Here is a 24,195-nt window from a genome sequence, read left to right on the forward strand (position 1 = left end):
AGCACGTGCTATGTGCTCGCGTACAACGGTGGACTTGTCTTGAATTGTGGCAAGAGACAAGGCACTTGCGCGGATGCAGCATCAGGAGGAGTCTGCTCGTTTATTTCGTGTGGCTGGCCACCGCCTTCCATTCGCCCCCCGCCCGTTGCTGCAGGAGTCCTCTCCCCCCCTGACTGGATACATGAAGAATTTTCTGTAAACGACATCTCCACGGCAATAATGGGCCGCAAGCTAATTACGGCGTTGATGTGTTGATATACAGATATTTAAAATATCAAATATGAATCATGCATTTGATATTTCTGGCAAATTTGCTCGTGAGCATCCTTGCGCCCTGGCTCCATCCATCCATAGCGTCAATTGGTATGTACTGCATGTTCTTAGCCCAATCCTTTCTCTTCATAACGGATCAGTTGCATTTAATTACTTGCGAGCTTCTTTGTGTCATTCTCTGATAGATATGATTGCTAGATTTTTCTCGCTATGCTGTTTCTATTTTGGGTCGGATCTGGAGGACAATTTAATATGCTGAGTCCTTAAATAATGGTGAAAGAGAAGGCAGACGAAAGCACCTTAGCATCTTTGTTCCAGGTTTCACTACTATATACTACTATATATATATATATCATTTACTATTTTAAACAGTACCATCTAGTTATTGGTTCCTCAATGAATACTGAAGCACCATTAAAACTGCTGTTGCTTGAGACGTAATTTGGTTAACAACAAACCAGACACTGACCTCATCAACTCACTGATTGTTTTATATATTAACATATACAGATTATACATTGAACTGTGCTATTTCCACTATTAGAATAGAATGACCTGAAACATAAACTAGGCTACCCAGTCTAGCCTAGTAGACATATCAGTTGTATTGCATACAGTTGATAATTCAAGTATAGATTCATGTGAGCAGTATATATTATTTGATTGTAAACTTTAATTTGGCAATCCCCATATAGATTATTTAGGTAGACCTTGAAAATGTAATGTCATGGTTTACTGCCTTCCAAAACATTATATAGCCAAATGCACTTAACTCTCCTTCACTTGTGACCTGGAGGAATGGTTAAGTCAGGAGCACTTCCTGCAGTAGAAGCAATTGCTCATGTGATTCAATTATGATTGACATACCTCCTTATGGCCTGTGAGGAGTACAGACTGTCTGTCACGCTTATGTGGTGGTGGGGTGTCTCTTCTGCAGCTTCTCACGGAGGAGAGAATGAGGGGCTTCAGAGGGACGAGGTGACCGCAGCACCGGCCACAGACAACACAAGTCACCACAAAGCCGAGCATGTGATCACCTACCCCTCCCGACTCATCTACTACCTGAATGAGGACTCGGAGAGCACTTACCACGACCTGGACACCCGTGCCAGGAATCAGGCCACCGATGGTCACGATCAGGTAGGACGGTCGTCATGGTGAAGCCTCAGGGTACAGTGGTGTTTGCCAGTAGATGCAGTCCATGTTGGAACGCTAGATAAAGTCAATGGATAAATTGGTCTGGTCTGAAGACAATACTTGTCTCACAATATTTTCCCTTCCTCTGCTGTGTTAGAAAGGACGTGCTCTATTTTACTTGACATGCAGGAGAGTTGTTTATCTGAGTTTGAGAGTGGAGTTGGCATGCGATTACTTACAATCATAACAGTTACATTCTCTCATAACCATAATAATATGTGGAATTTGTGTAGGTCCATAACTACTATTACTATTACCAAGGACAACCTTTTAGTGGGAAATCCCCTAATGACTGAACACACTGACCTGTGATATTTACTTTGTGTCTCACTTAGGCGGTCCACCTTGCACAAGCTAGTTTCCAGTTAGAGGCCTTTGGCTCCAGATTTGTACTGGACCTAACGTTAAACAAGTAAGTGCTGTTATCTGCTTTATCCAGTGCTGCAGTTAGTCAATATGCTGTGGTTGGCAGACTGATATTTCAGCTGATGTAATATGTGATGATTATGAGGATCTTGTTTTGGTTTTTCTCATTGTATTTTGTGTACTTGTGTACGTGTGTAGGTATGCGTACAATATATTGTGCATTTCATTGTGCTCACGCAGAGCTTCTCTGTAAAAGACATAGAGTCTGAGCATGATTATACGCTTCAAGAAAGGTTATATAAAAATGTGCAAACAGTGATGATGGGTATGTAGGTGTTCCCCTGCTTCTGGGTTTTGGTGGTTCACGACAGAGGTCTCTGAAAGAACGGAGACATTCTTCCATTTTGATCTGGATCCAACGTCTGGAACACATTCGACTCCCGTTTCTGTTGTCAAGGTCACGATGGCAACCATACCCACATTCTGCCAAGGCTGCCGGGATACTCCCTGATACGGAGAACACCATGTTGGGCCAGCCGTGTCGTCTTTAAATCACAAGTGACAGGCCTCTATGATTCCCGGGGAGTTCTAGGTGACTTTGCACACTAGTAATGAGGTGTATTACAATGTCAGGTAAATGATTTATGCCGGGCTTCCCATAGATTATAGAATATGTGCGGCGGTGATTGAACATGTAATCTGGAGAGGGACTGCCTGTTTGTCTCATCTCGTGTTCTGCCCACCATCAGTCTTGTCAGTGCTCTGAAAAACATAATGTCCTATGACCTGGAACATACATTATGTTCTGGGCTGATTATAACATCCTAAAGCTAAATGAACAGCCATAATAATGGCCAAGGGCAAATCTATTGTCTTTTCCAGTGAATAGATGAATGGTGCAGCATGAAGAAACATGGCAGCCATTGACCTCTAAAGGTAGCGCAGTATGGTGACCATGTGTAGGATGGAAGTGGAGATGGGATGCTGTCGGAGGAGGAGGGAGAGCGGGGGCGGGAGGGCTGCTGTTTTTGTTTGCCAGATGTTGGTGCTCTGATTGGAGAGATTTGACCATGGGCATATGATCCGTAATCACTGTCCTTCCTGAGGGAATTGGGATTGTACTAGCTAATAGCCATGTAATCTATGGCCTGGCAGCTGACTGTATAGATCAGCACCTGGCCGTCACATGCTAACAGACACACACACACACACACACACACAGGCACACAGCATGTAGAGACATGACGGTTGGTGCCCTGTCCTTGACCTGAGAACTTAATCGTCTCCTGCCCTCATCAAATGAACTTGTGTTGCCAATACTCTCAGTACCAACCCTAACAATGCCACAAACAGGCTTTAAACCGTAGCATTTAATCAAAAGCAAAATATATGTTTCATTATTAGAGCCTGAACTGCAGAGGTAACGTTACTGAAGCCCTGCGATTAGATACTATGTTCTTTTCATTGTCTGGTAGTTTCATGTGGCCCAGCTTACTTTGGTGCATGTCTTTCTTCTCTGTGGATGAATTGTGCTCACTGTTTTAGCTGCGACAGTGCTGATCTAAATATAGATAGGTCTGCAACTTCTACCCCTGGTTCTCTGCACCTGGAGAACATCTTTTCAGCATTATGGTGTTCACTAACCTTAATGGAGGATGGTGTTTCATTGTCATTCCGGTGTCAAAATGTATATTGTTTTCATAGCAAACCTCCGCAGATGGTTAAATGTATTTTAGATTGAGTATTTACACAGACCATAATACCCCTGTGTTTTAATTAGCATAATGGATCTGGGACTGCTCCAATCATTCAGTGTGTCTCGGTCTCGGCTGCGGTATTTCACAGTATGTGTTGTCCTTCCTCTTTCAGAGCATTCTTTTTCAGTTAGGCACTGAGTATTTTCATGGGGCAGGGATGTGGCCATGACAGCATCATGTGTCAGCAGGGGATTTAGGCAGAAGCTGGTGCTGCTCCAGACCTCAGAACCCCCTATAGTTTCTGATCCTACCTGACCCTTTTCTACTGGTAAATTGTGACAGTGTCATGTGGACTCAAAGACCTCAGGGCTGGACTTCCTCTTCGATAGCCCTGTGAAAACACACACACACACAGACACACTGGATGCACATTACACTTTGCGTCATGAAATTTCTCTATAGAGATGACACACACTTCTAAATACTCAAAACCCACTGCTCCAGCCTCGCTCAATCTGAAATGCGGCACTCTCCTCTCTCCTTTCCACACACGCACAGACACATGGTCCCTACTACTTTCTCCATCCCTCCCTCCCTCACACCAACCTATGTTCCACACAGCTATCTGGGTACACACAATTGATTTCCCTAAACTTTAACCTAACCTTAACCCCTAAAACCTAACCCCCGACCTCTGGTCCCTCACCAAGCTAATTCTCACCAAAAATGTTGCTTTTACCCTAAACCCTTTTCAAATTTGGGTGAACGTCCTTGTTTAACCTGTTTGGAGACATTTTGGTCCCCATTTATACAGGAAAACATGTGCAGACACAGAGACACACTGACTCTACACGTTTCTCTAACACATAACTTCATGCACACTTACATGTGCACACATATAAACATACAGACGTTTTCTCTCCCGCAAACACCCACCCACACATCCACCCACCCACCCCCGCACACCCACCCACACACACCCGCACACACACACCGACACACACCCACCCACCCACACACACACCAACACACACCCACCCACACACCCACCGACACCACCCCCCTACACACACACGCACCTGCACCCCCCCCCCCCAGACCCCCCCCCCCCCCCCCACACACACACACACACATTCCGTTGCTATGGCACCCTTTTCTCTCCCTCATCCATCAGGCTAAATATAGCTCCTCACTCAGGAATCTCACAGACACTGCTGCTATGACTCCACTCTCTCTCATACACCCAACGGGGCATAGCACTTTCTGCCCTCTTGCTGAGCATTGCTCAAAACCTCACATAGACATCCTTTTCCGACACTTTCCCCCCCAATGTTTTCTGCAGCAAAAGGTGATATATGCCATGTGGTGGGATGTTGTTTTGAATTAGATCTACAAGGTTACCCTGAAAAGTGCAATTGTGGCAAAAATGGCAGCCCCTTGAAGTCAGTGGTCAGCTAACAGATTTAGTGTGTGTAGCGGGAGGGGTGGGGGGGTGGGGGGGCGTGGCTAGCTGAGTCAGACAGTGGGAGCTGCCTGGGGGACAGCGGGGCCCAAGGTGAAGCAAAGGCCTCACACAATCATTTATCATTGACACCATTTTGAAAGGAGGTATCATATGCTTGGCTACTTGCATCAGTGCCTCGGCTGTCATGGAGGGGCTTCCTAATACATTTTAGAAAAAAGGATCTACTTGTGACATTTGTGAACTATGAATGATGTAAATGTGTTTTGGCTTTAGATGTTATTTCAAGGTTAGAATCGATTTGATGTTATCTTTGCTATGAACTCCAAAGGACCTTTACCTCATCCTTTCTCTAAATGACAGCTCTGTGATGGGATATCTATCACATTTTGAATGCAGGCAGTCACCACTGTGTGTTGACTGGCTTTCAGACGGTTTTAGAGGAGCTTGCTGTGTTCTTCTTCTATATATTCTTATACTGCCTCCATCTACCACTCGGCAGCCTTCCAAAATAACTCACTGTTTCCCTCCCTCCACATTTACACGGCTGCATCTTACCGACTCTTTCAACAGCTGTTCTGTTTTCAGGATTCAAGCCGCCGTAAGATAGTGAGAATGTATTTAAGTTGACGTGGGTGTATTTGACTGTGGGTTTTTGAAAAAGATGACCTAAGTTCTGTGGTAATTGTTGTTGTTGTTTGGCAGTTAAACAGAATGCAGTCTTTTAAAGTGCCATGTAAAGAACAAGGAGGACTGAGTCACAGCACGGCTAGGCCAGACCTCAGTTGGATACATATGGCACCAGGTCAACCCAACAGACTGGGACACATTATTTCACTTACCCACAGACTTTTTCTTCTGCTTTTTAGTGACTTGTTGTCATCGGATTATGTGGAGATCCACTATGAAGAGGGAAAACCTGTTCTTTCAAAGGTAACATCTCCAGTGTCTGTTTGGGTATTGTTTTGGTTTTACTTGGCTGGTTAGCAATTAAAGTACAAGGGGATATTTAAAGCAATTTGCAGCAAAATTCTTCTGGAAGTCTTTACTGGTGTCAACTGGGCCACCATTCTAAGAGACATTACAATGTTTCATACATTTGTGTGATGTTATTTATCCACTCAGTCTTTTTGTCATTGATTAACATTACCAAACTTAATCAAATCAACCAGGGCCCAGTTTGCCTCATCAGAACAAATCTACAGGATCTGATCCATCCTCACGTTGTCTATGTGGCACTTTTGTTAGTGAGGAAGAGAGAAACAGAGGAGAGGGAAAGATTGGGAATAGAGGTAGAGAAAGCATGAATAGAGGGAGGGAGTGAGAGACAGAGAGGGAGGTAGAAAGAGATGAAGAATGGGGGAGGGAGGGAAAGAGACTGAGTGGAAGGGAGGGAGAGCGAGGGAAGAGAAGGAGGGAGAACTAGGTAAAATAGGTTAGAGATGTGATAGTTGGCTGCCTGTTTTACTGTGGTGCTGAATCAGGATCAGGAAGAACGGCTGGGCTGGGCTGGGCTGACTCAGCATGGCTCCACTCTGCTCCCCGGTACCCTTCTGCTTCACTTGCCTGCCTGGCTGCCTTAAACCCAGATCACATGACAGGGGAGAGGGAGACGATGGTGCTCTGCAGCAGCTATGCAGTGTGGGAGCTAGGAGGGAAAGAGACTGCCCTCTGCTCACCCAGGGCCTGTCTGACAGCTGGGATAGAGAGAATACAGGGAGCAGAGAGGGATAGAGAGAGAGGGAGAGGGAGAGAGAGGAGGAGAGGGAGAGGGGGAGAGGGAGAGGGAGAGGGAGAGGGGGAGAGAGAGGAGGAGAGGGAGAGGGAGAGAGGGAGGGGGGGGAAGAGGGAGAGAGGGAGAGGGAGAGGGGGAGGGGGAGAGAGAGGGGGAAGGGATAGATTGAGACCAAAACCCACACTGCAGCAAGATAGTATTCATGCATGTGAGCTGATTATGTGAACCAGAAATTAAGTGCACCCCCTGGAAAGTTGTATATAATTTCCAAACAACATTAGTTGATAAAGGTAAGCCCATTTTTACCAATCACACAAAAAATAATTAAAATAATTTGTGCTAATTAAACAAACAGAAAATTTGAATTGTCTGATTGATCATCTTTAAATGGAAAAATATCCAGACCAATGGCAATCTACACCCGACAGGTAGTCCCACCAAATTCAGACTAGGAACTGAACAAATCAAGGGCTCATAAAGGGCTCTAAGAACCCCAGGGTAACATCAGGGGAAGTGCACTAGTCAACTGTCTAAAGCAGACTGTACAAACTTGGCCTCCATGGGAGGTCAGTGAGGAAGATGCCTCTACTTTCAAAAAACAATGTCAGAACACAACTTTTACCAGACAACATCTGGGTAAAGACCAAAACTGCTGGAACGGTGTACTCTAGACAGACGAGTCAAAGATGGAGTTGTTTGGCCCCAATCCAGATGCCATGTATGGTGAAAATTGCCTTTGAACACAAAACTCACATCAACTGTAAAGCATGGAGGCGGTGGCATTATGGTTTGGGGCTGCTTGCCCCAGAGCCTGGTCAACTTATCATAATTGAGTCAACCATGAATTCTATATTGTACCAGATAATTCTTAAGGAATGAGGCCACCTGTCAAAAAACTGTTGCTGAACCAAACAAATCTGGCATCAGGAGAATGATCAAAAACACAAGTAAAGCTACAACAGAATGGTTTAAAAAGAAGACATTAAAGGTTATTTACTTTTTCTGCATTATGAAAATGCATTTCTGTTGAATAATACATTGCAGAGGATAATCTTTCAGTGTCATTTGTGAAATTAGGTTTGCCTTTTAAATGGTGTTGAAGTGAAGATCATATATCCAAGTGTCCAAATATCCAAGTGACCAAAAAAAAAAAAAAAAAAAGACAGTAGTCATATGTACAGTAGGTTTGTGGGATGTTGTGTCAGCGTTTGTGAAATATTTTCTGCGTTCCCTCAGGGTGGTGAGCACTGTTACTACCATGGCCAGGTGAGGGGAAAAGATGACTCTCATGTGGCCTTGTCTACCTGCAATGGCCTGCAGTAAGTGAACAGCATCAGCTGAAAATGACAACCTCTGCCTGGAATACTTGTAGAGATCTGTCTGGGGTCTCAACAAACCGCTATTGACTCAGTATTGACTGTCTTCTCACTTGTCCTGTCTCTTTGCCGGACAGCGGGATGTTTGATGATGGACTCCACGTGTATCTGATTGAGCCTCTGCAACAGACTCACCCGATTGTAAGTTCTTCCTTTAATTTCCTTTGGCATGCCACTGTTCTCTACTTCTGCTACTGCTGGAGTTGCTTTTAGCTCTGTTACTGTTACAAAAGCCCCCATTACGGCACTACTACCTTATGAAAAAAGTCTGAAGTGTCCAGTTGTTAAGGGGATGATGTGTTTTTAAAGGAAGTCATAAAGTGTTGCAAGCGTGGAAAAGGTTTACCTCACTAATCTCTACTGGGCGTTTCCTGTATTTACATCATCCTAGAAAATTCTGTCGCTAGTAAATGTCTACACACCTCTTACATAGTCTTTACAATTTCCTGGCTTAAAACAAAATCTAAAAAGGGACTGGACGGACCAAAACATCCTTCACCATTTCCAAATTGAAAGATAAACTATTGGTAGGACTTTATAATAACCACACACAATAAAGCATTTATAAAAGTTTATTTATCTATGTTATTTATTTATTTATTTTCATTTATTATCAAGACTCCATTTAAAATATGTTTATCTCAATGACTTATAAACCATTTACTAACCATTAGTAAAGTATTTTTATGGCTTCACCTAAAGCATGTGGTATTATTACTTTATAAACACCTAATTCATATGTTGTGTGGCCAGTATAATTTCTCACATAAAGCAGGACATGCCAATGGGTAGACATTCCAGCAAAACCTAACATTCCTGCGTATAACAAATGTATGGTTAAACAGGGAAGTAAAAAAATACATATATAGTAAGTGAACAAGGAAGTAAAAAATTACAAAAGAATACAGGGAAATTAAACAAGACCACCAACAGTTCAGCCTGACAGTTTTTGTCTAGTGGACAGTTTTTGTCGTTACTGCTGCTGGGATTGAGGTTTAAGTTTGACATTTATAACCTTTAACCTGCTGCTTTTGACCGTTGCTTATGGGGAGCAGCAGTAGTTCCTGGTTTTGTGATTTTGTTTCTTATTATTTGGTTGACCAGAATTAGACAAGCTGAGAACTACATATGGCAACTCATATTAAAGCATGTATTTCTCGAGGTATAAATACCCCTTACTGTACATGTGGCCAGAAACACACAACTTTTAGTAAATGGTTTATTAGGATCTCATGAATCATCTTATTAGGATCTCATGAATCATCTTATTAATCATTATTTAAACCTGTTATTTATAAATTAGTGATTGACTATGTTCATAACATTTACAAATATCAGTAATTATTATTTAATCATTAATAAACACATTTGTGAAGGCTTTATTTTATGCTGACACATTTTTTAATATTTTCCAAATGACTAAGAAATATTAATGATCAGGGCAGTAATGTATTAGGTATACAGTTTTGATTTAGAAGAACTTAACAATGACTGCACTAGCCACTGTAGGTCGAGGAACAACAATGTAACAACAATCTATTTAGCTGAATAAATCAAACCATTTTTCATGTTACCTTAAAGGGACAGTGTGTACAATCCTGCCTCTAACGTTTACAAGACAGAGTTTAAACGACAGCTTGTCTCAACAGGGGACTGGAGTAGTATTAACTAGTTCGAAGAGGCTTAGGGTTGGGGATATTACAGCGTGTCTAAAAAATTTATGAGGACACTACAAGTCAATGCAAACTGATGGACAGACCGGCGAGGTAGTTTAAACAGGGAAGATTTCAGGTACAGTTTTGTAGATTCGTTTTTTTGAAACATTAATTTATAATATTAAATGCAGATGTCTTCAAGTAATTTATGCTTGTAGTACAGTAAAACTCTTACAAATGGGCTCCTTTAAACATTGACTGATGTAGACTCTATGATCATGTTCCCTGTTATATAATTGAATGTCGATGGTCTCTGAGCCAGCCAGTCTATACTCTGTTTGTATGACCTCTCTTGTGTAATTTGAACCGTCTCCCCTGTTTTCGGTAAGTGCCACCGTTACCCCACCCTGTTTGACAGCCCGTTGACGGTTTCTCCTTTGTAGGATACAGCTGCGCGGCCCCACACCCTGCGCAGAACGCCCACCCTGCAGTGGAACAACGACCCGGAGGAGTTGGGTAAGACTGCATCTGGATGCCATCTTTGATCTCCCGTGACCTCCGGCAGTCCCATTTACGTCAGGACTGTCATGACTTCTCTGCCTCGCGTTTGAATTTGTGTTTTTATCCTCTCCAAGTACTGCTAATATTACACACCCCACATGGCATCCAGACCTAGGTCAAATACCTTCAACTTCAGGTTGGGCTTAAAGCCCGGACTGTTCCAACCTGATCTCCGGGTACAGCATGTTGTCCCTTTCCTGGTTGATACAATAGACCTTGGTGTCTTTCTGTGATCCCATGTATTTCCAGTGGAGGAGGAGCAGCTACTCTCGGAGATGGATGACATGTCCTGGCTGAAGCGCAGGAAAAAGCGGGATGTAAGTCTCTGATCTAATCTGTCCCTTAAAGGGATTTAGTCACACACTCCAGCTCTTATATGAGTTCACTCGGGCTGCCTGTGTTATGTAGTGTGTTATGTAGCCTCATGATATAACCTCGCCTTCTGGTATAGGCCCCTTCATTTGAAATAACCTGGGTTAATTTGACTCTCACAAGCTTCTCTGACAATGCAAACTAGCATAAACTGCCCCTGAACTCACACAACATCTCTTATTCTCTTCCTGTGAACAAACATGTTATGACTATGAACTTGTTTTCCAGATGCCAAGGAATGTCTTTGAGGAAATGAAGTATTTGGAGATTATGATCGTCAGTGACTACAATATGGTATGTCCTTCCAAACCAACCAGTCAATGCATCTAGGAAAAATACAGAAAACATGCGTGAGCTGACAGGAAATATTTCAGCAATGTTTCATTATTTTACTGTCTGGAATTACTTGAACAGCCTACGCAAACATTCCAGAAACACAAAAACACTACTGCTGTTTTTCCCTTTTTTGACGGATGCTTTGCCAGCTGTGACCACAAGAGGGTGCACCACTATATATGAATGTGGTTGAGGCATGATTCATAGCCTGTCAGAACAATCATACAAATGTGAAAACATCAGGCTTATTCTGTTGTAGGATCGTCATAGAAATAACATTTATATTAGATGGAATGGTGTAAGAAAAGATTGATGCATATTCATATTGCACCTAGTTATCTGTTTTAAAGTTATGTTCCATTGTTTTTGTGTGCTGTACAGTACAAACGACACAAAACCAAGCAGCACACCAGGAACTTTGCCAAGTCAGTGGTTAACCTTGTGGATGCTGTGAGTAATGGTTTCTTCAGTTGGCTTTGAGAACTGTTTTTTATTTACTTTCTTATCATCTATAAATATTCAATCCTTTGTATCATTCTGGTGTATGTTTCAAGGTGTCCTTCAGACAACTCTGATACCTTACTGACTGTTGAAGTGTTTATGTAACTTGAGGTATATTTTTAGCGCAAGACAGAGTTGAATGAATTACCTCAACTCTGAATTACAGATCAATACATCACCTTCATGTGTGCTTTTTAAAAATTGAGAACAGCTGTCTACCATTTATGTTAGAATGTCCCTAGCGGTAGAAACTAGAAATGGCCACATCATACTGGATCGCCTGAGATATACTGTTTACATATGCTGTGTACCTGCTGTTGTTCTGTGTAGGGGTGTGCAATAACCCTCCCTTGTCTCTCCCTGCTCCCAGTGTGCTGTCTCCCGCCCTGCCCCACCCACCCTGTCACGCCCCGCCCCTCCCAGCCCAGCCCCGCCCCTCCCTGCCCAGCCCCTGTCTATCCTCAGATAGTACAGATAATCATTCACACCCAGTGTTCTTCTCCTGTCCCTGTGCCGTTGTCTCTCTCTACTCTTTCTATCTCTCTGTCTATCTCTGACTCTCTCGCCTCTGTCTCCTCTCCCTCTCCCTCTCTCTGTCTATGTCTCTCTTCTCTTTCAATCTCTCTCTCTCGCTCTCCCCTCTCTCCCAAACACGCTCTGGTTTCAGGTCTTCAAGGAGCACCTGCACACGCGGGTGGTTCTGGTTGCCGTGGAGATCTGGACAGACAAGGACCAGATTCCCATCAGTGTGAAGCCGCTGGACATGCTTAAAGACTTCTCCAAGTACCGGGCGCACCAGGTCAAGCAGCACGCCGACGCCGTTCACCTTTTCTCGTAAGTGCCCTCTCGTGTCCGTCCCAGGAGACCTCTGCATGGCGATGCTCACCACGGGCCTGCCGTCAGCGCTGCACAGGATAATGCATAATGTAAGAGGACATGGCCGGAACGTCTCGGGCTTCGTCCGCATTTCGATCCGCTCCCATTTGCCCCGCGGAATACCATTCACGTGTCCAGCATTATGTTGGTCTGAATGTGTGCCTGTCTGCCGGTCTGATGGTTACATCTTGTCTTTTTGATTCACAGCAACGTGACCTTTCACTATCGCCGTAGCAGCGCAGCGTATTTTGGGGGCTTGTGCTCGGTGAGCCGAGGAGTGGGAGTCAATGAGGTGAGATGTGCCGACCAATGGCATCACCGTGTTTTATTGGAGCAAGGCGGAGTTGTGGAGTAACTGGTGATTCTGTTGGCCCTGCAGTACGGCACTTCGTGGACCATGGCTTCATCCCTATCCCAGAGCTTGGCACAGAACCTCGGCATCCAGTGGGACCCAGCCGCCAAGAGAAGTACAGACACCGACTCACATTCATCACTGCACATTCGTTTACTTCAAAGTTTCACGCTCATTTACAGGACAGCTTAAAAGCGTCACTTTTTTCCCCCTAAATAGCACATTTTGCAGGATACGTTAAAAAAAATATGTATACATTCAAATATTTTTAGCGCAACTTATTTGATTTGGCTACCGGTGTCTTTGTGTGATGGACTGGTTCTGTGTTGTTTCTCCCAGAGGAATGTGGCTGTGTGGACTCCTGGGTGGGCTGTATCATGGAGGACACTGGGTAAGGGCCTGTTCTCCCTTCGCGGCAGACACTGTAAAGAAAAGGAGAGACAGCTTCTCCGTTTATTGAGCTGCGGTTACCAGAACTCCTCTGTCTCCCCTGGGTCATGACCCGCGTTTCCGTGCGAAAAGCATCCTGGCGTCATTCGGGCAGGCACCCGGGAGAAGCTCCCGCGGAAAACACCATCCTAGAGAGGTTTGCGGTCAGTCAGATGTTCGACGTTAACCCTTGATGTGCTGTATTCTTTTCATCCCCAGAGTCCAGCATCCCCGTAAGTTCTCCAAGTGCAGCATCTCAGACTACAAGGAGTTTCTGCTGAAGGGCGGGGGGTCGTGTCTTTTCAACAGGCCCACCAAGGTGAGTCACGTGGGGGGGGGGGGGGCTCGCGTGGTGGTTGTCGGGGCTGAGCGTCACGGACACTGCCGGTGAATGTACAGTGTAATAACACGGTGATTCTGTTTGCCTGGGCAGCTGTACGAATCCACCGAGTGTGGCAATGGATACATCGAGGTGGGAGAGGAGTGCGACTGTGGAGCTAGAGCCGTAAGTCACCGTCTAAACGCCAGGTTAATGACATCCACTTTATACCACGCAAATACAGCGTGAGCCTGCTGTGTCATGTGTCTTGCAGGAGTGCTACAAGGAGTGCTGCAAGAAGTGTTCGCTCGCTAACGGCGCTCATTGTGCCGACGGACCTTGCTGCAACAACACCTGTCTGGTAAGGACTTTTTAGATCGCCTTTGGCTTAGTGTCGTTTGAGGTTCCAGTGATTAGTAGAGGATTTCCCGTTCCCTTTTTTCTGTCTCCGCCAGTTCTACCCGCGAGGTTACAGCTGTCGCTATGCGGTGAACGACTGTGACATATCAGAGACCTGCTCAGGGGACACTGGTCAGGTGAGTGGGGCTCTGCCAAATTAGTCCTTGCCCGAAAGAAGTACCAAATGTTTCCAGAGGAAATAAAGGTTTCTGTATCCTCTGTTGCAGTGCCCTCCAAACCTCCACAAACAAGATGGCTACCACTGTCAGGTGGACCAGGTGGGCGTCGTGATCGTAGACACACTCCTATTCAGTCTGACGATGCTGTCGCTCTGAAATGAATTGTCACCGCTACTGGCTTGAACCGCTGAAGAGCTGTTTGTTTTTGTGTGTCCAGGGACGCTGCTACAGTGGCGAGTGTAAGACCAGAGGGAACCAGTGCAAATACATCTGGGGCCCGAGTGAGTTCAAAGCCCCTTAAGACGATTCACTCAGTGTCAGTACAGTTGCAAAATACTATACATGGCCAACATGTAAGGTTTAACATGAGGACAGCCAAAGGCCTATGTGAATTGTCGTTTGAGTTGGTTATTTAAATAAAACTGCCATTTTGAAAGCTACACCTTCCTCCTTCCGTTACTTTTCCTAAATAGGCGTATATTACAGTGGGGAGAACAAGTATTTGATAACCTGCAAAATCGGCAGTGTTTCCTACTTACAAAGCATGTAGAAGTCTGTAATTTGTATCATAGGTACTCTTCAACTGTGAGTGACAAAAATCCAGAAAATCACATTGTATGATTTGTAAGTAATTCATTTGCATTTTATTGCATGACATAAGAATTTGATACATCAGAAAAGCAGAACTTAATATTTTGTACAGAAACCTTTGTTTGCAAATACAGAGATCATACATTTCCTGTAGTTCTTGACCAGGTTTGCACACACTGCAGCAGGGATTTTGGCCCACTCCTCCATACAGACCTTCTCCAGATCCTTCAGGTTTCGGGGCTGTCAGTGGGCAATACAGACTTTCAGCTCCCTCCAAAGATTTTCTATTGGGTTCAGGTCTGGAGGACCTTGAGATGCTTCTTATGGAGCCACTTCTTAGTTGCCCTGGCTGTGTGTTTCGGGTCTTGTCATGCTGGAAGACCCAGCCACGACCCATCTTCAATGCTCTTACTGAGGGAAGGAGGTTGTTGGCCAAGATCTCACGATACATGGCCCCATCCATCCTCCCCTCAATACGGTGCAGTCGTCCTGTCCCCTTTGCAGAAAAGCATCCCCAAAGAAAGATGTTTCCACCTCCATCTTTCACGGTTGGGATGGTGTTCTTGGGGTTGTACTCATCCTTCTTCTTCCTCCAAACACGGCGAGTGGAGTTTAGATCAAAAGGCTCTATTTTTGTCTCATCAGACCACATGACCTTCTCCCATTCCTCATCTGGATCATCCAGACGGGCTTGGACATGCGCTGGGTTGAGCAGGGGGACTTTTCCTGCACTGCAGGATTTTAATCCATGACGGTGTAGTGTGTTACTAAAGGTTTTCTTTGAGACTGTGGTCCCAGCTCCCTTCAGGTCATTGACCAGGTCCTGCCGTGTAGTTCTGGGCTGATCCCTCACCTTCCTCATGATCATTGATGCCCCACGAGGTGAGATCTTGCATGGAGCTTGACCGTCATCTTGAACTTCTTCCATTTTCTAATAATTGCGCCAACAACTGTTGCCTTTTCACCAAGCTGCTGGCCTATTGTCCTGTAGCCCATCCCAGCCTTGTGCAGGTCTACAATTTTATCCCTGATGTCCTCACACAGCTCTCTGGTCTTGGCCATTGTGGAGAAGTTGGAGTCTGTGTGATTGAGTGTGTGGACAGGTGTCTTTTATACAGGTAACGAGTTCAAACAGGTACAGTTAATACAGGTAATGAGTGGAGAACAGGAGGGCTTCTTAAAGAAAAACTAACAGGTCTGTGAGAGGTGGAATTCTTACTGGTTGGTAGGTGATCAAATACTTATGTCATGCAATAAAATGCAAATTAATTATTAAAAAATAATACAATGGGATTTTCTGGATTTTTGTTTTAGATTCTGTCTCAGTTGAAATGAACCTCTGATAAAAAATTACAGACCTCTACTTGCTTTGTGAGTAGGAAAACCTGCAAAATCTGCAGTGTATCAAATACTTATTCTCCCCACTGTATATTGTATATTGTCAGAATTCTAAATTCATAAAAGGAAAACTATTTAGAGAGTAGTTATCAGTTTTTTTTTCCTGTTTTCAGTCTTAAACCGCCATTAGCCTACAGCACTTTGCGTTGGTACCCAAATGGTACCCAGGTGCTAAACACCCCTCACTGAATGCCTGACGTCAAGAGATGAATGTGTGACACTCCCAGATGAATGATAGAGACTTGGTTGAATTTGAATGAACCTTGAATCAGATCAAAATTCTAATGGATTTTTCCATTTGTAGGGCATAATAAACAAATGAAAATACTATAGCCTGTGTCCTTAGAAATAATCGTAATAATGTATTACATAATTATGTATTCTTTTTTTGGTCGTTTTTCTCCGTATGATAAGACCTTCAATACAATCCCATTAACCATTTAAAACAAACAAATTCTGTCATTCATCATTTTTTAGACGATTCTATATAGTTTGATGACGACCCCAGTACTGATGAACTGATGCTCTGGCTGGATGGTGATGCTGTGGAGGAGAATACGCATGCTAACAGGGCATTCGTATGCTAACGACGAGAAAGCGCGCTCGGCTCTGACTGCTAATGTTCCTTTGAAAGGCTTGATGGTCCTAGTGTTAAACCGCCTGCCATCCATGGACGTTAGCTTTTTGTGAGACGTGGTGACCCTCCCTCTTTCCTCTCCTGCGTCACCTCCTCATGCAGGGGCGGGAGGCTCCGAGAAGTTCTGCTACGAGAAGCTCAACACAGAGGGAACAGAGAAGGGAAACTGTGGGAGGGACGGAGAGAAATGGCTTCAGTGCAGCAAGCAGTGAGTTTAACGTCATACCAAATGTACACCGCTTTATCAGAGCATTTTACTCAAGAGCCCATGAATATTGCGTCATCTGTCCCGCCGGGTGATTGTAGCAGCTGGTGTTCCCGAAGCGTTGGCGTCGTCTAAGCTCTCTCTCTCTGTCTTTCTCTTTCTTTTCTTTCTTCCGTTCCCCTGTAGCGACGTGTTCTGCGGTTTCCTGCTGTGCAGCAACATCGGCCGTAACCCGCGCATCGGCGTAATGAAGGGCGACATCACCCCCACCTCCTTCAACCACCAGGGCAGGCTGGTGGACTGCAGGTGAACCCTTTCGAATCTTGGCCCCTCAACGAGCGGAGACGTTGTGAGGCGCACTAACCCGCCCCTGCCTCCTTGCCCTTTCCTCTACAGCGGCGGCCATGTTCTTCTGGACGATGAGACGGACTTGGGCTACGTGGAGGACGGTACGCCCTGCGGGCCATCCATGATGTGCCTTGACCACAAGTGTCTGCCCATCCAGTCCCTCAACATGAGCTCCTGCCCCAGCGGGCCGAACGGAAAGGTGTGCTCCGACCACGGGGTGAGTCCAGGGGAGCCGCGCCGCCCTCCCTTTGCGCCAACATGAGCCCGGCTCGCGGTGTTGTCCGCGAACACCGCGTTGTTAGAGAGACTCGTCGTTCGTGGTGTCTCCTGTGATGAATTGCTTTCGCCCCTTTGTGATACCCCACCAGGTGTGCAACAACGAGGCCACATGCACCTGCGATGCCACCTGGGCGGGGACGGACTGCAGCATGCCCGACCCCCCCAAGGAGCCGGCGCCCCCAGAAGACGAGGGACCGAAGGGTTTGTGTCTATATGCTTTATCAGAGCTTCCCACCTTCCCTAAAAACGACTGAATGACGTGCTTCTGGGGTACCATCATTCCATTTAGTTTTGGATCTACGTTATGTTTGTTAACATGGCCTTTTTTTCCTCTTCAAATACTTTCCTTGTTAAGATCATAGCTACGCTGAACATTTGCAACATGTCAAACTGAATGGAAAGTCATTTAAGATGCCTCTGGCTTTTAACTGTTTCATTCTTTATTCTTTATGGTAGTTTTTATGTGTTTATGTTTCATTTGTTTATAACTGTTTTTGTGTAATTGTTTCACTACACTTTGTGTAATTGTTTTTTTCTTTATTATAGCAGCATAAAGTGCTATTTGTAGCAGCATTTTAAAGCTGCTATTGCTTATATGAAAGGCGCTAAACAAGTTTGCAACCTATCATCAATAATATTATGATAATATTATTATTATAACATGGGCCATGGCACAGAAAGTTTGGTCTAATGATTCCCAGGAGAACATGTTTTAGTTGTGGCCTCTACCTGTTAATATCCTAGAGGACCCCAATTACAGACATCACCTTAGAGGACATATTGAACTTAAACACCCAGTCACATCAGAGTATTTCCATTGGCAGGCGTCAATCAGGCCATTTCCTTGGGCTTTCGACAGCACGTGGAAGGCGAGGGGGCTCAGAATAAACATTGGCAGAGGGAACAGTATCCCTGTAGCCATAACGCTGAAGCAGAACTGAAGCCCCCAGAACTGAAGGCCGCTGTCTGTTGTGACCAGGTTTCATTAATGACCGTGCTCCTCTTCTCTCTGCCCAGCGAGTGTGGCCACTAACAGACTGATAGAGGCGGTAGCAGGGACCATTCTGGCCCTGGGGGTGATTTTTGGAGGCGCGGGGTGGGGAATAGAGTAAGCACCTTTCTCCCTTTCCGCAGTCCGTCCCGCCACAGTGGTGCCACAGTGTGTGCAGGCTGTCTGGTGATCGACCTGTGTGTGAGTCCCGGTGGCTTTGTCTCGTGTTGGTGGTGACCGTTTCAATGTCCTGTGATTGGATGTTTCATTGTCACGTGATTGATCAATGGATATCAATGGACTCTTCCCTGCCATTTCCTGTTCCCCCGATTGTTATTACTATTGGTTTACCTACCCTTTTATCTCGTCATCATCCTCTTCGTTTTTTTTTTTTACTTGTCTTGTGGCCCCTCCTCTGATCTTCTCCTTTCTGGGCGTGTTGGGTGTAGAGCCAGAGCCTCGTCCAGGGACACACTGAGATACTTTCTGTCAGTGGTGGGCCGTGTAGTGACTTAGTACTTTTTACGACGGTCCATTTGTCCGGCGAATCGATCACCTGTCACTTCCAGCGACGCGACCGGTCATTTGAAGCCTACGTAGGTCAGGCGAAGACGGTAGCTAGGTGCACGCTGTCATTAAGGACTACCACATTAAGTTTAAGAGTCCCCGTGAGAGAGGCCTGTGATAATCTGAGGCATTCTCTCCGCCATGTTTCCCAGGACCATTGCTCGGCCCAGTTTTCCTACTCAGGGGTCTCTCAGTGTTTTTCCACCCTCTTATAATCAGCTATAGGCTTTGGGTCCCCCCGGGGTGTAGACGGGAACTTTGAAGTTCGAAGCGAAGTGCGACGTCACATCAGATATACACCGCCACGACTACAGTTACACATTCTTTAAAAGAAAAAACAAGAAATACATCGTTGGCAGTTGTCAGTCGGTTCACTGGATATTCTCATGCTGTGTGTTGTTGTTCATGACACCTGTGTTAGAAGTGCCGTGCGTGAGACACTCATGTCTTTCTCCTCCATAACCCTCCGCAGGTCCTAGTGCCACCAATCTTATAATAGGGTCCATCGCCGGAGCCATCCTGGTGGCTGCCATAGTGCTGGGGGGGACTGGATGGGGCTTTAAGTAAGCAACACGCCGCATGTCTCTCCTACCGTGACTCTGGCATCCCTGCTGCTTATAGACACCAGGGTTTGAGCTCCTGCTACAGAATACAGACACACCCACACACACACACACACACACACACACAATCACACGCGCGCGCGCGCGCACACCTAAAACACGTGTGTCAGATGTGCGATCACTCACTCATGCCCAAAGTGATGTGTTTCAAAGTAATCTTGCATGCGGTTCTGATACTTGTCTTAGAGGTCCACATCCGTCCAGTAGGGTGACCCACGGAGGTTATGTTGAGGGGAGGGGTATTATCTTTGAGTCTGTGGCAGAACCTCAAACTAATAAGACAGGCACAGCTCAAAGCTTGATGTGCATGTTCAGTAGTTACTAAACCTGCTGGTTTCGCAGAAGCATTACCTCAGCTGTATTGGAGCACTTGGAGGCCAAACCGGTCTCGCTACCAATGTAGTATCTGGATTCAGATTGTAGCTGATATTCTTCCAGATGACACACGTCTGTAACACATAGCCAGTTAGTGTACTCTGATGCCATTCGCTACGTTCACTAACCTGAGGTATCAAGTGCCATGCGCTCACTGGTAAGCCTGCTGTCTCGAGCAACAGGGGTGTGATAGGCCCTTAATCTAAAGCCGAAAAAGGAAGGAGTTTGATAAGTATAATACTGCAGACACCAAAGCATGCCAGTTAGCAACGCATCATGTTTCTCAACAGAACAATTTTTTTATTTCTGCATGTTGACTTGATTGACTTGGAGAAGGTCAGTTCATTGCACAAAGGCTGAGCCCAACCCAGGATGACATGCTCCTGGGTTACCATCCTCTTATCACTGCCATCATCTCTTTCTCAATCCGGTACGAGGGTTCGAGGGTGACAGTTTAGGCGGAAGTGGTGAGAGAGAAGCCAGGGCCATATTGTTGGCCCGCAGCCTTTGTGCCATGGCTGGCCACACCCACCTGGATGGCCAGGCTCCGCCCTAGAGCAGAGCAGGACTCCCGGACCCGCCCACACCAGCTGCCATTGCTGCCTGCTTCACAGACCTGGTACAGACACGGCGCATTGCACTGCATGACCCACCACGCACATCAATAGTGCCACCTCCCACTGGCCTACTATTGGAACAGGTGCATGACAGACTGCTAGAAGCCCCACATCAAGCCACATTACGGGGAGGTTATGCAGAACTCCTGTTGTTGTCGTTAACATGTTGTTGGTGGTGTTGTCGTTGTTTTGGTTGTTCTTGATGTGTTCCTCTTTCCCCCCTTTTATAGAGTACATTTGTGTTGGTTCTCTCTTTCCCCCAGATGGTAATGTTTTTTGAATGGAACTATTTTCCTGTCAGATGTGCTAATTGAGAGATCTGTGTCTTGTCCTCGTGTTTTGGAAAGCTAACTGTATGCCGCATGGACTAGGGCAGCCTTTTCTCACTGGCGCCTGCTACAGCAGCTTATTGTGATCTCTAATGGGAATCACAATATGGGATGTCAGAAAAATGCACTCTTTGGGCTTTTTTCAAAAGGCATTTAAGCAGCAATTCACACACGCACACAACATTGTACATATCAATAATTACCCAGTCAAACTAATACTGGAAATAGCAGCCCAGTAGGGAAATAAAATGAAAACGCTGCTGTTGTTGCCAGTGAGAGGAGAGTGGCTGCTTCTCCATGGTTCACTGACTGTATCACCGACATCAGCGACACGCCAGACTTGACCTCTTATCTTCTCTCCCCAACTCTCCCCCTGAACGTGAAGAAATGTAAAGAAGCGACGGTATGACCCCAACGCCAGCGCCATATAAAGCCCAAGGAGAGCTCAGAGGGCAGAGGGATTCTACCAGGCTTCCCCAGTACTCTACAGCTGGACTGCACTTAACTGCTGCTGATTTTTTGGCATTAGATTTACTTGAAAAAGACAGTTTAACAAACTCCCATCTTAGTCATGTAGAAAAGCCGCCTTCTTTAACCCCAGGCACCTATCCACTCATCTAACAACCCTCCGACCAGATCTCTGGAGCCACAGAACTCCTCTGTTCTGGTGGTTAGTGCCAGAGGACAGACGTTCTGACGGGACCCCACACCATTCTATGACCTCACCAGGCATGACCTCCCACACAGAGCGTGCAGCTCGCTGGTCCAGGCATGAGGAGCCCTTCGCTAAAGGAACCTGCATGGCTGCCGAAGCTATGAACGACACACAGCAAAATAAAATAAAAAGAGAGAGAAATTGCTAACGAATCATGAAAGAATGGAGTAAATAGCCTAATTACAAATGGGAAACGGAGACCACTTTCGAGTGAAGGAAATCTATACATCAGGAACATTTGTATATAAAAGAGAAAGTGTTGAAGTTCTGAATGATAACATATCCTTTTACACTGACACACTGCTTTAGTTTCTTATTCTTAAGCATGTTGTATAGCGGGTGTTTTTGGCAATGTTAATGAAAAACGGTTCCGCATTTATGATTTGGTCCAAAGCGCTATGGATTACCAATACAATACAATGTAATCAATTACCTATTAGGTGTTCAGTAAACTTATCACACGCTACATACTGTATTTAACCAATACAGAGGTCAAGGGTCAGGTTCAGTATCCCTGGGCCCGAGCAGATATCGAGGGTATACAGTTTTTTCTCTAGCGGTCGGGGCACCGTGACGATAGATCACAGATAACCCAGTCTATGAATGACGTCAAGGAGTTCCGTAAGTACTTACAGCGGTTACTCCGAAACCAAAGAATCAATCACGTGGAATGTTTGGATTTCGTCGCACACAGAGCACTTTCCCCTTTTGTCTGCAGTCTGTGTGCCTCCGTCTCTCGGTGCTGCTGGCCGGCTCACAGCGTGTCTCCGCAGACGTGTTTTACCTGTGTGATCGGGTGGTGTCATTATTTAACAGTCCTCATCAACACCCACTATACTGTCTGGCTTGGCCTTGTGCTCTCATAAACTCTTAACTAGAAAATCAAGTTCCGCTCTACTGGTACGCTGCATGCATTTACACTATACTGGGCTTTAATTCTATAGGGGAGTCCCAAAATCCGCAAGATTAAAATATGCTACAAAAGATAGGTGCATGTCAACAAACAAAACATTTAACTTTTATTTCTATGCAAAGAAAGATATTGCACAAACATATGGGTTATTAAATGTAATTATGATATCGGTATAAAAACGGAACAAAAAACTTTTTGCGAATCAGCCAACCTTTTGTATTCGGACACTCCCACATCTTGTTTCATTTCGCTTACAGTACAAGTACTAAAATAAAGAATGAAAAAGCTTAATTGAATAACATCCATACGACAACTGAAAGGAGCATCCTTTTACATTTGTGAAATTGAAAAAATACTATTTTTTCGGTGTGTGTGTGTGTGCGTGGGTGTGTGTGATTTTCAACCGATCAAAGATGCCATTTCTGATTTGACAGACTGTATGTGCGAAGCCTCGACAGGTTACTTTTCCAGGACTTTTGTTTCCAGTCCAGCTGACCTACAGTTGGTGTGTTTCAGGTGCTGCCATGGCACTGGCATTATGTAAACCTCCATGTTAATCATAATCCCGTGTCCCTAACACTGCATCATGTACAGTTCGACAGACAAATAAACTACTGAAGTATTTTATTCAAGGGTCTCTGTCTTCTAATTGAGCCTTAATGCCTGAGGTACACTGCTGTGTTAATTAGGCAGGCGAGCCACGCTGTTAAAGTATAGAATAATATATAGAACAGAAATAATAATTCCCTGTGAGCGGTTCTTTTGCACAAGATTTGGTAACATGTAAATACTCCCGCAATCCTGTTCTCAGAGTGTATTATAAATGTGTCGGTGAGAGAAGACGGCTCCAACTCAAAGTGAAGTCCTTGAAAGTGTTGATGATTCCGTCACACGTACCCAGCATAACAGCCCCTTTGGAAATGTTTCTGCCATCCAAATTGATAATGAGTCCTGAACTTCCTGCCAATAATCACTCTAACATTAAGATTTGAACTTTAATGTTCCTTCTTAATTGTAAGACAATTCGTGTGTCCTATCCAGTGAACACACTCGCATAACTAAAGGTGGAACTTTTCTCATAAAACCTCTCATGCGCCATTAAAGAGGCGACTTAGTGACAGCACATCGCAGCCCACTTATCTACAGCCTCCATAAGGCTGCAATTAACTCCTAAATCACTCGTCAAACGTGGCATTTCGCTAAAAGCATCGGCACATTTCTTACTCAACACACCAGTACTCTTTGGGTTTAGTCTGTACTGAAACCGGAAGCGTCTCTGGGATCAGATCACCTGCTGTCATTCCTCTCTGGGACTTCAGCAGAACTGGTTTGTAGGCCTACTGACGGACCACATTCACTCAGGAATATGCAATGGAAGAGTAATCAAACGTGCTATATGAATTCAAATATTTGAGTGTTTGAAATAAGACTGCAGTTTTTCCAGAGAGTGACATGGGATATGCAGCTAATATAAGAAATTCATACACCGATCAGCCATAACATTATGACCACAGACAGGTGA

At 45.0% G+C, this 24,195-nt stretch overlaps 1 protein-coding gene across 4 annotated transcripts; it reads left to right on the top strand.

The window, feature by feature from the left end:
• Positions 1–23,300, top strand: LOC105024761 (disintegrin and metalloproteinase domain-containing protein 23). Of its 4 annotated transcripts, XR_829078.4 has the most exons (27): positions 1–363; positions 1,211–1,413; positions 1,806–1,882; positions 5,865–5,928; positions 7,967–8,049; positions 8,184–8,247; positions 10,205–10,277; positions 10,572–10,639; positions 10,923–10,988; positions 11,412–11,480; positions 12,199–12,365; positions 12,615–12,699; positions 12,787–12,874; positions 13,099–13,150; positions 13,408–13,507; positions 13,622–13,693; positions 13,782–13,868; positions 13,963–14,043; positions 14,134–14,184; positions 14,303–14,366; positions 16,814–16,919; positions 17,103–17,222; positions 17,313–17,481; positions 17,633–17,744; positions 19,574–19,664; positions 20,537–20,718; positions 21,431–23,300. XR_829078.4 is itself a non-coding variant. In XM_010894933.4 (26 exons), exons 1-26 carry the CDS (start codon positions 288–290, stop codon positions 20,547–20,549), a joined length of 2,301 nt encoding a protein of 766 aa, XP_010893235.2. In that variant the 5' UTR covers positions 1–287; the 3' UTR covers positions 20,550–23,300. The 4 variants fall into 4 exon arrangements, 3 of the variants coding, with proteins under 3 accessions (XP_010893235.2, XP_010893234.2, XP_010893236.2); XM_010894933.4 differs by having other exon boundaries at positions 20,537–23,300; XM_010894932.5 differs by lacking the exon at positions 20,537–20,718.
• The last annotated feature ends 895 nt before the right edge of the window (positions 23,301–24,195 follow it).

The sequence above is a fragment of the Esox lucius genome, chromosome 16, assembly GCF_011004845.1.
Source record: "Esox lucius isolate fEsoLuc1 chromosome 16, fEsoLuc1.pri, whole genome shotgun sequence".
NCBI classification, from domain to species: Eukaryota; Metazoa; Chordata; class Actinopteri; order Esociformes; family Esocidae; genus Esox; species Esox lucius.

Bases quoted from the DNA above. Each gene is read 5' to 3' on its own strand.
- LOC105024761 (XM_010894932.5), top strand. From the start codon at position 288: ATGCATTTGATATTTCTGGCAAATTTGCTCGTGAGCATCCTTGCGCCC. The intron at 8,248-10,204 runs GTAAGTTCTTCC...TCTCCTTTGTAG, and splicing joins TGCAACAGACTCACCCGATT to GATACAGCTGCGCGGCCCCA. The intron at 14,044-14,133 runs GTGAGTGGGGCT...CCTCTGTTGCAG, and splicing joins GCTCAGGGGACACTGGTCAG to TGCCCTCCAAACCTCCACAA.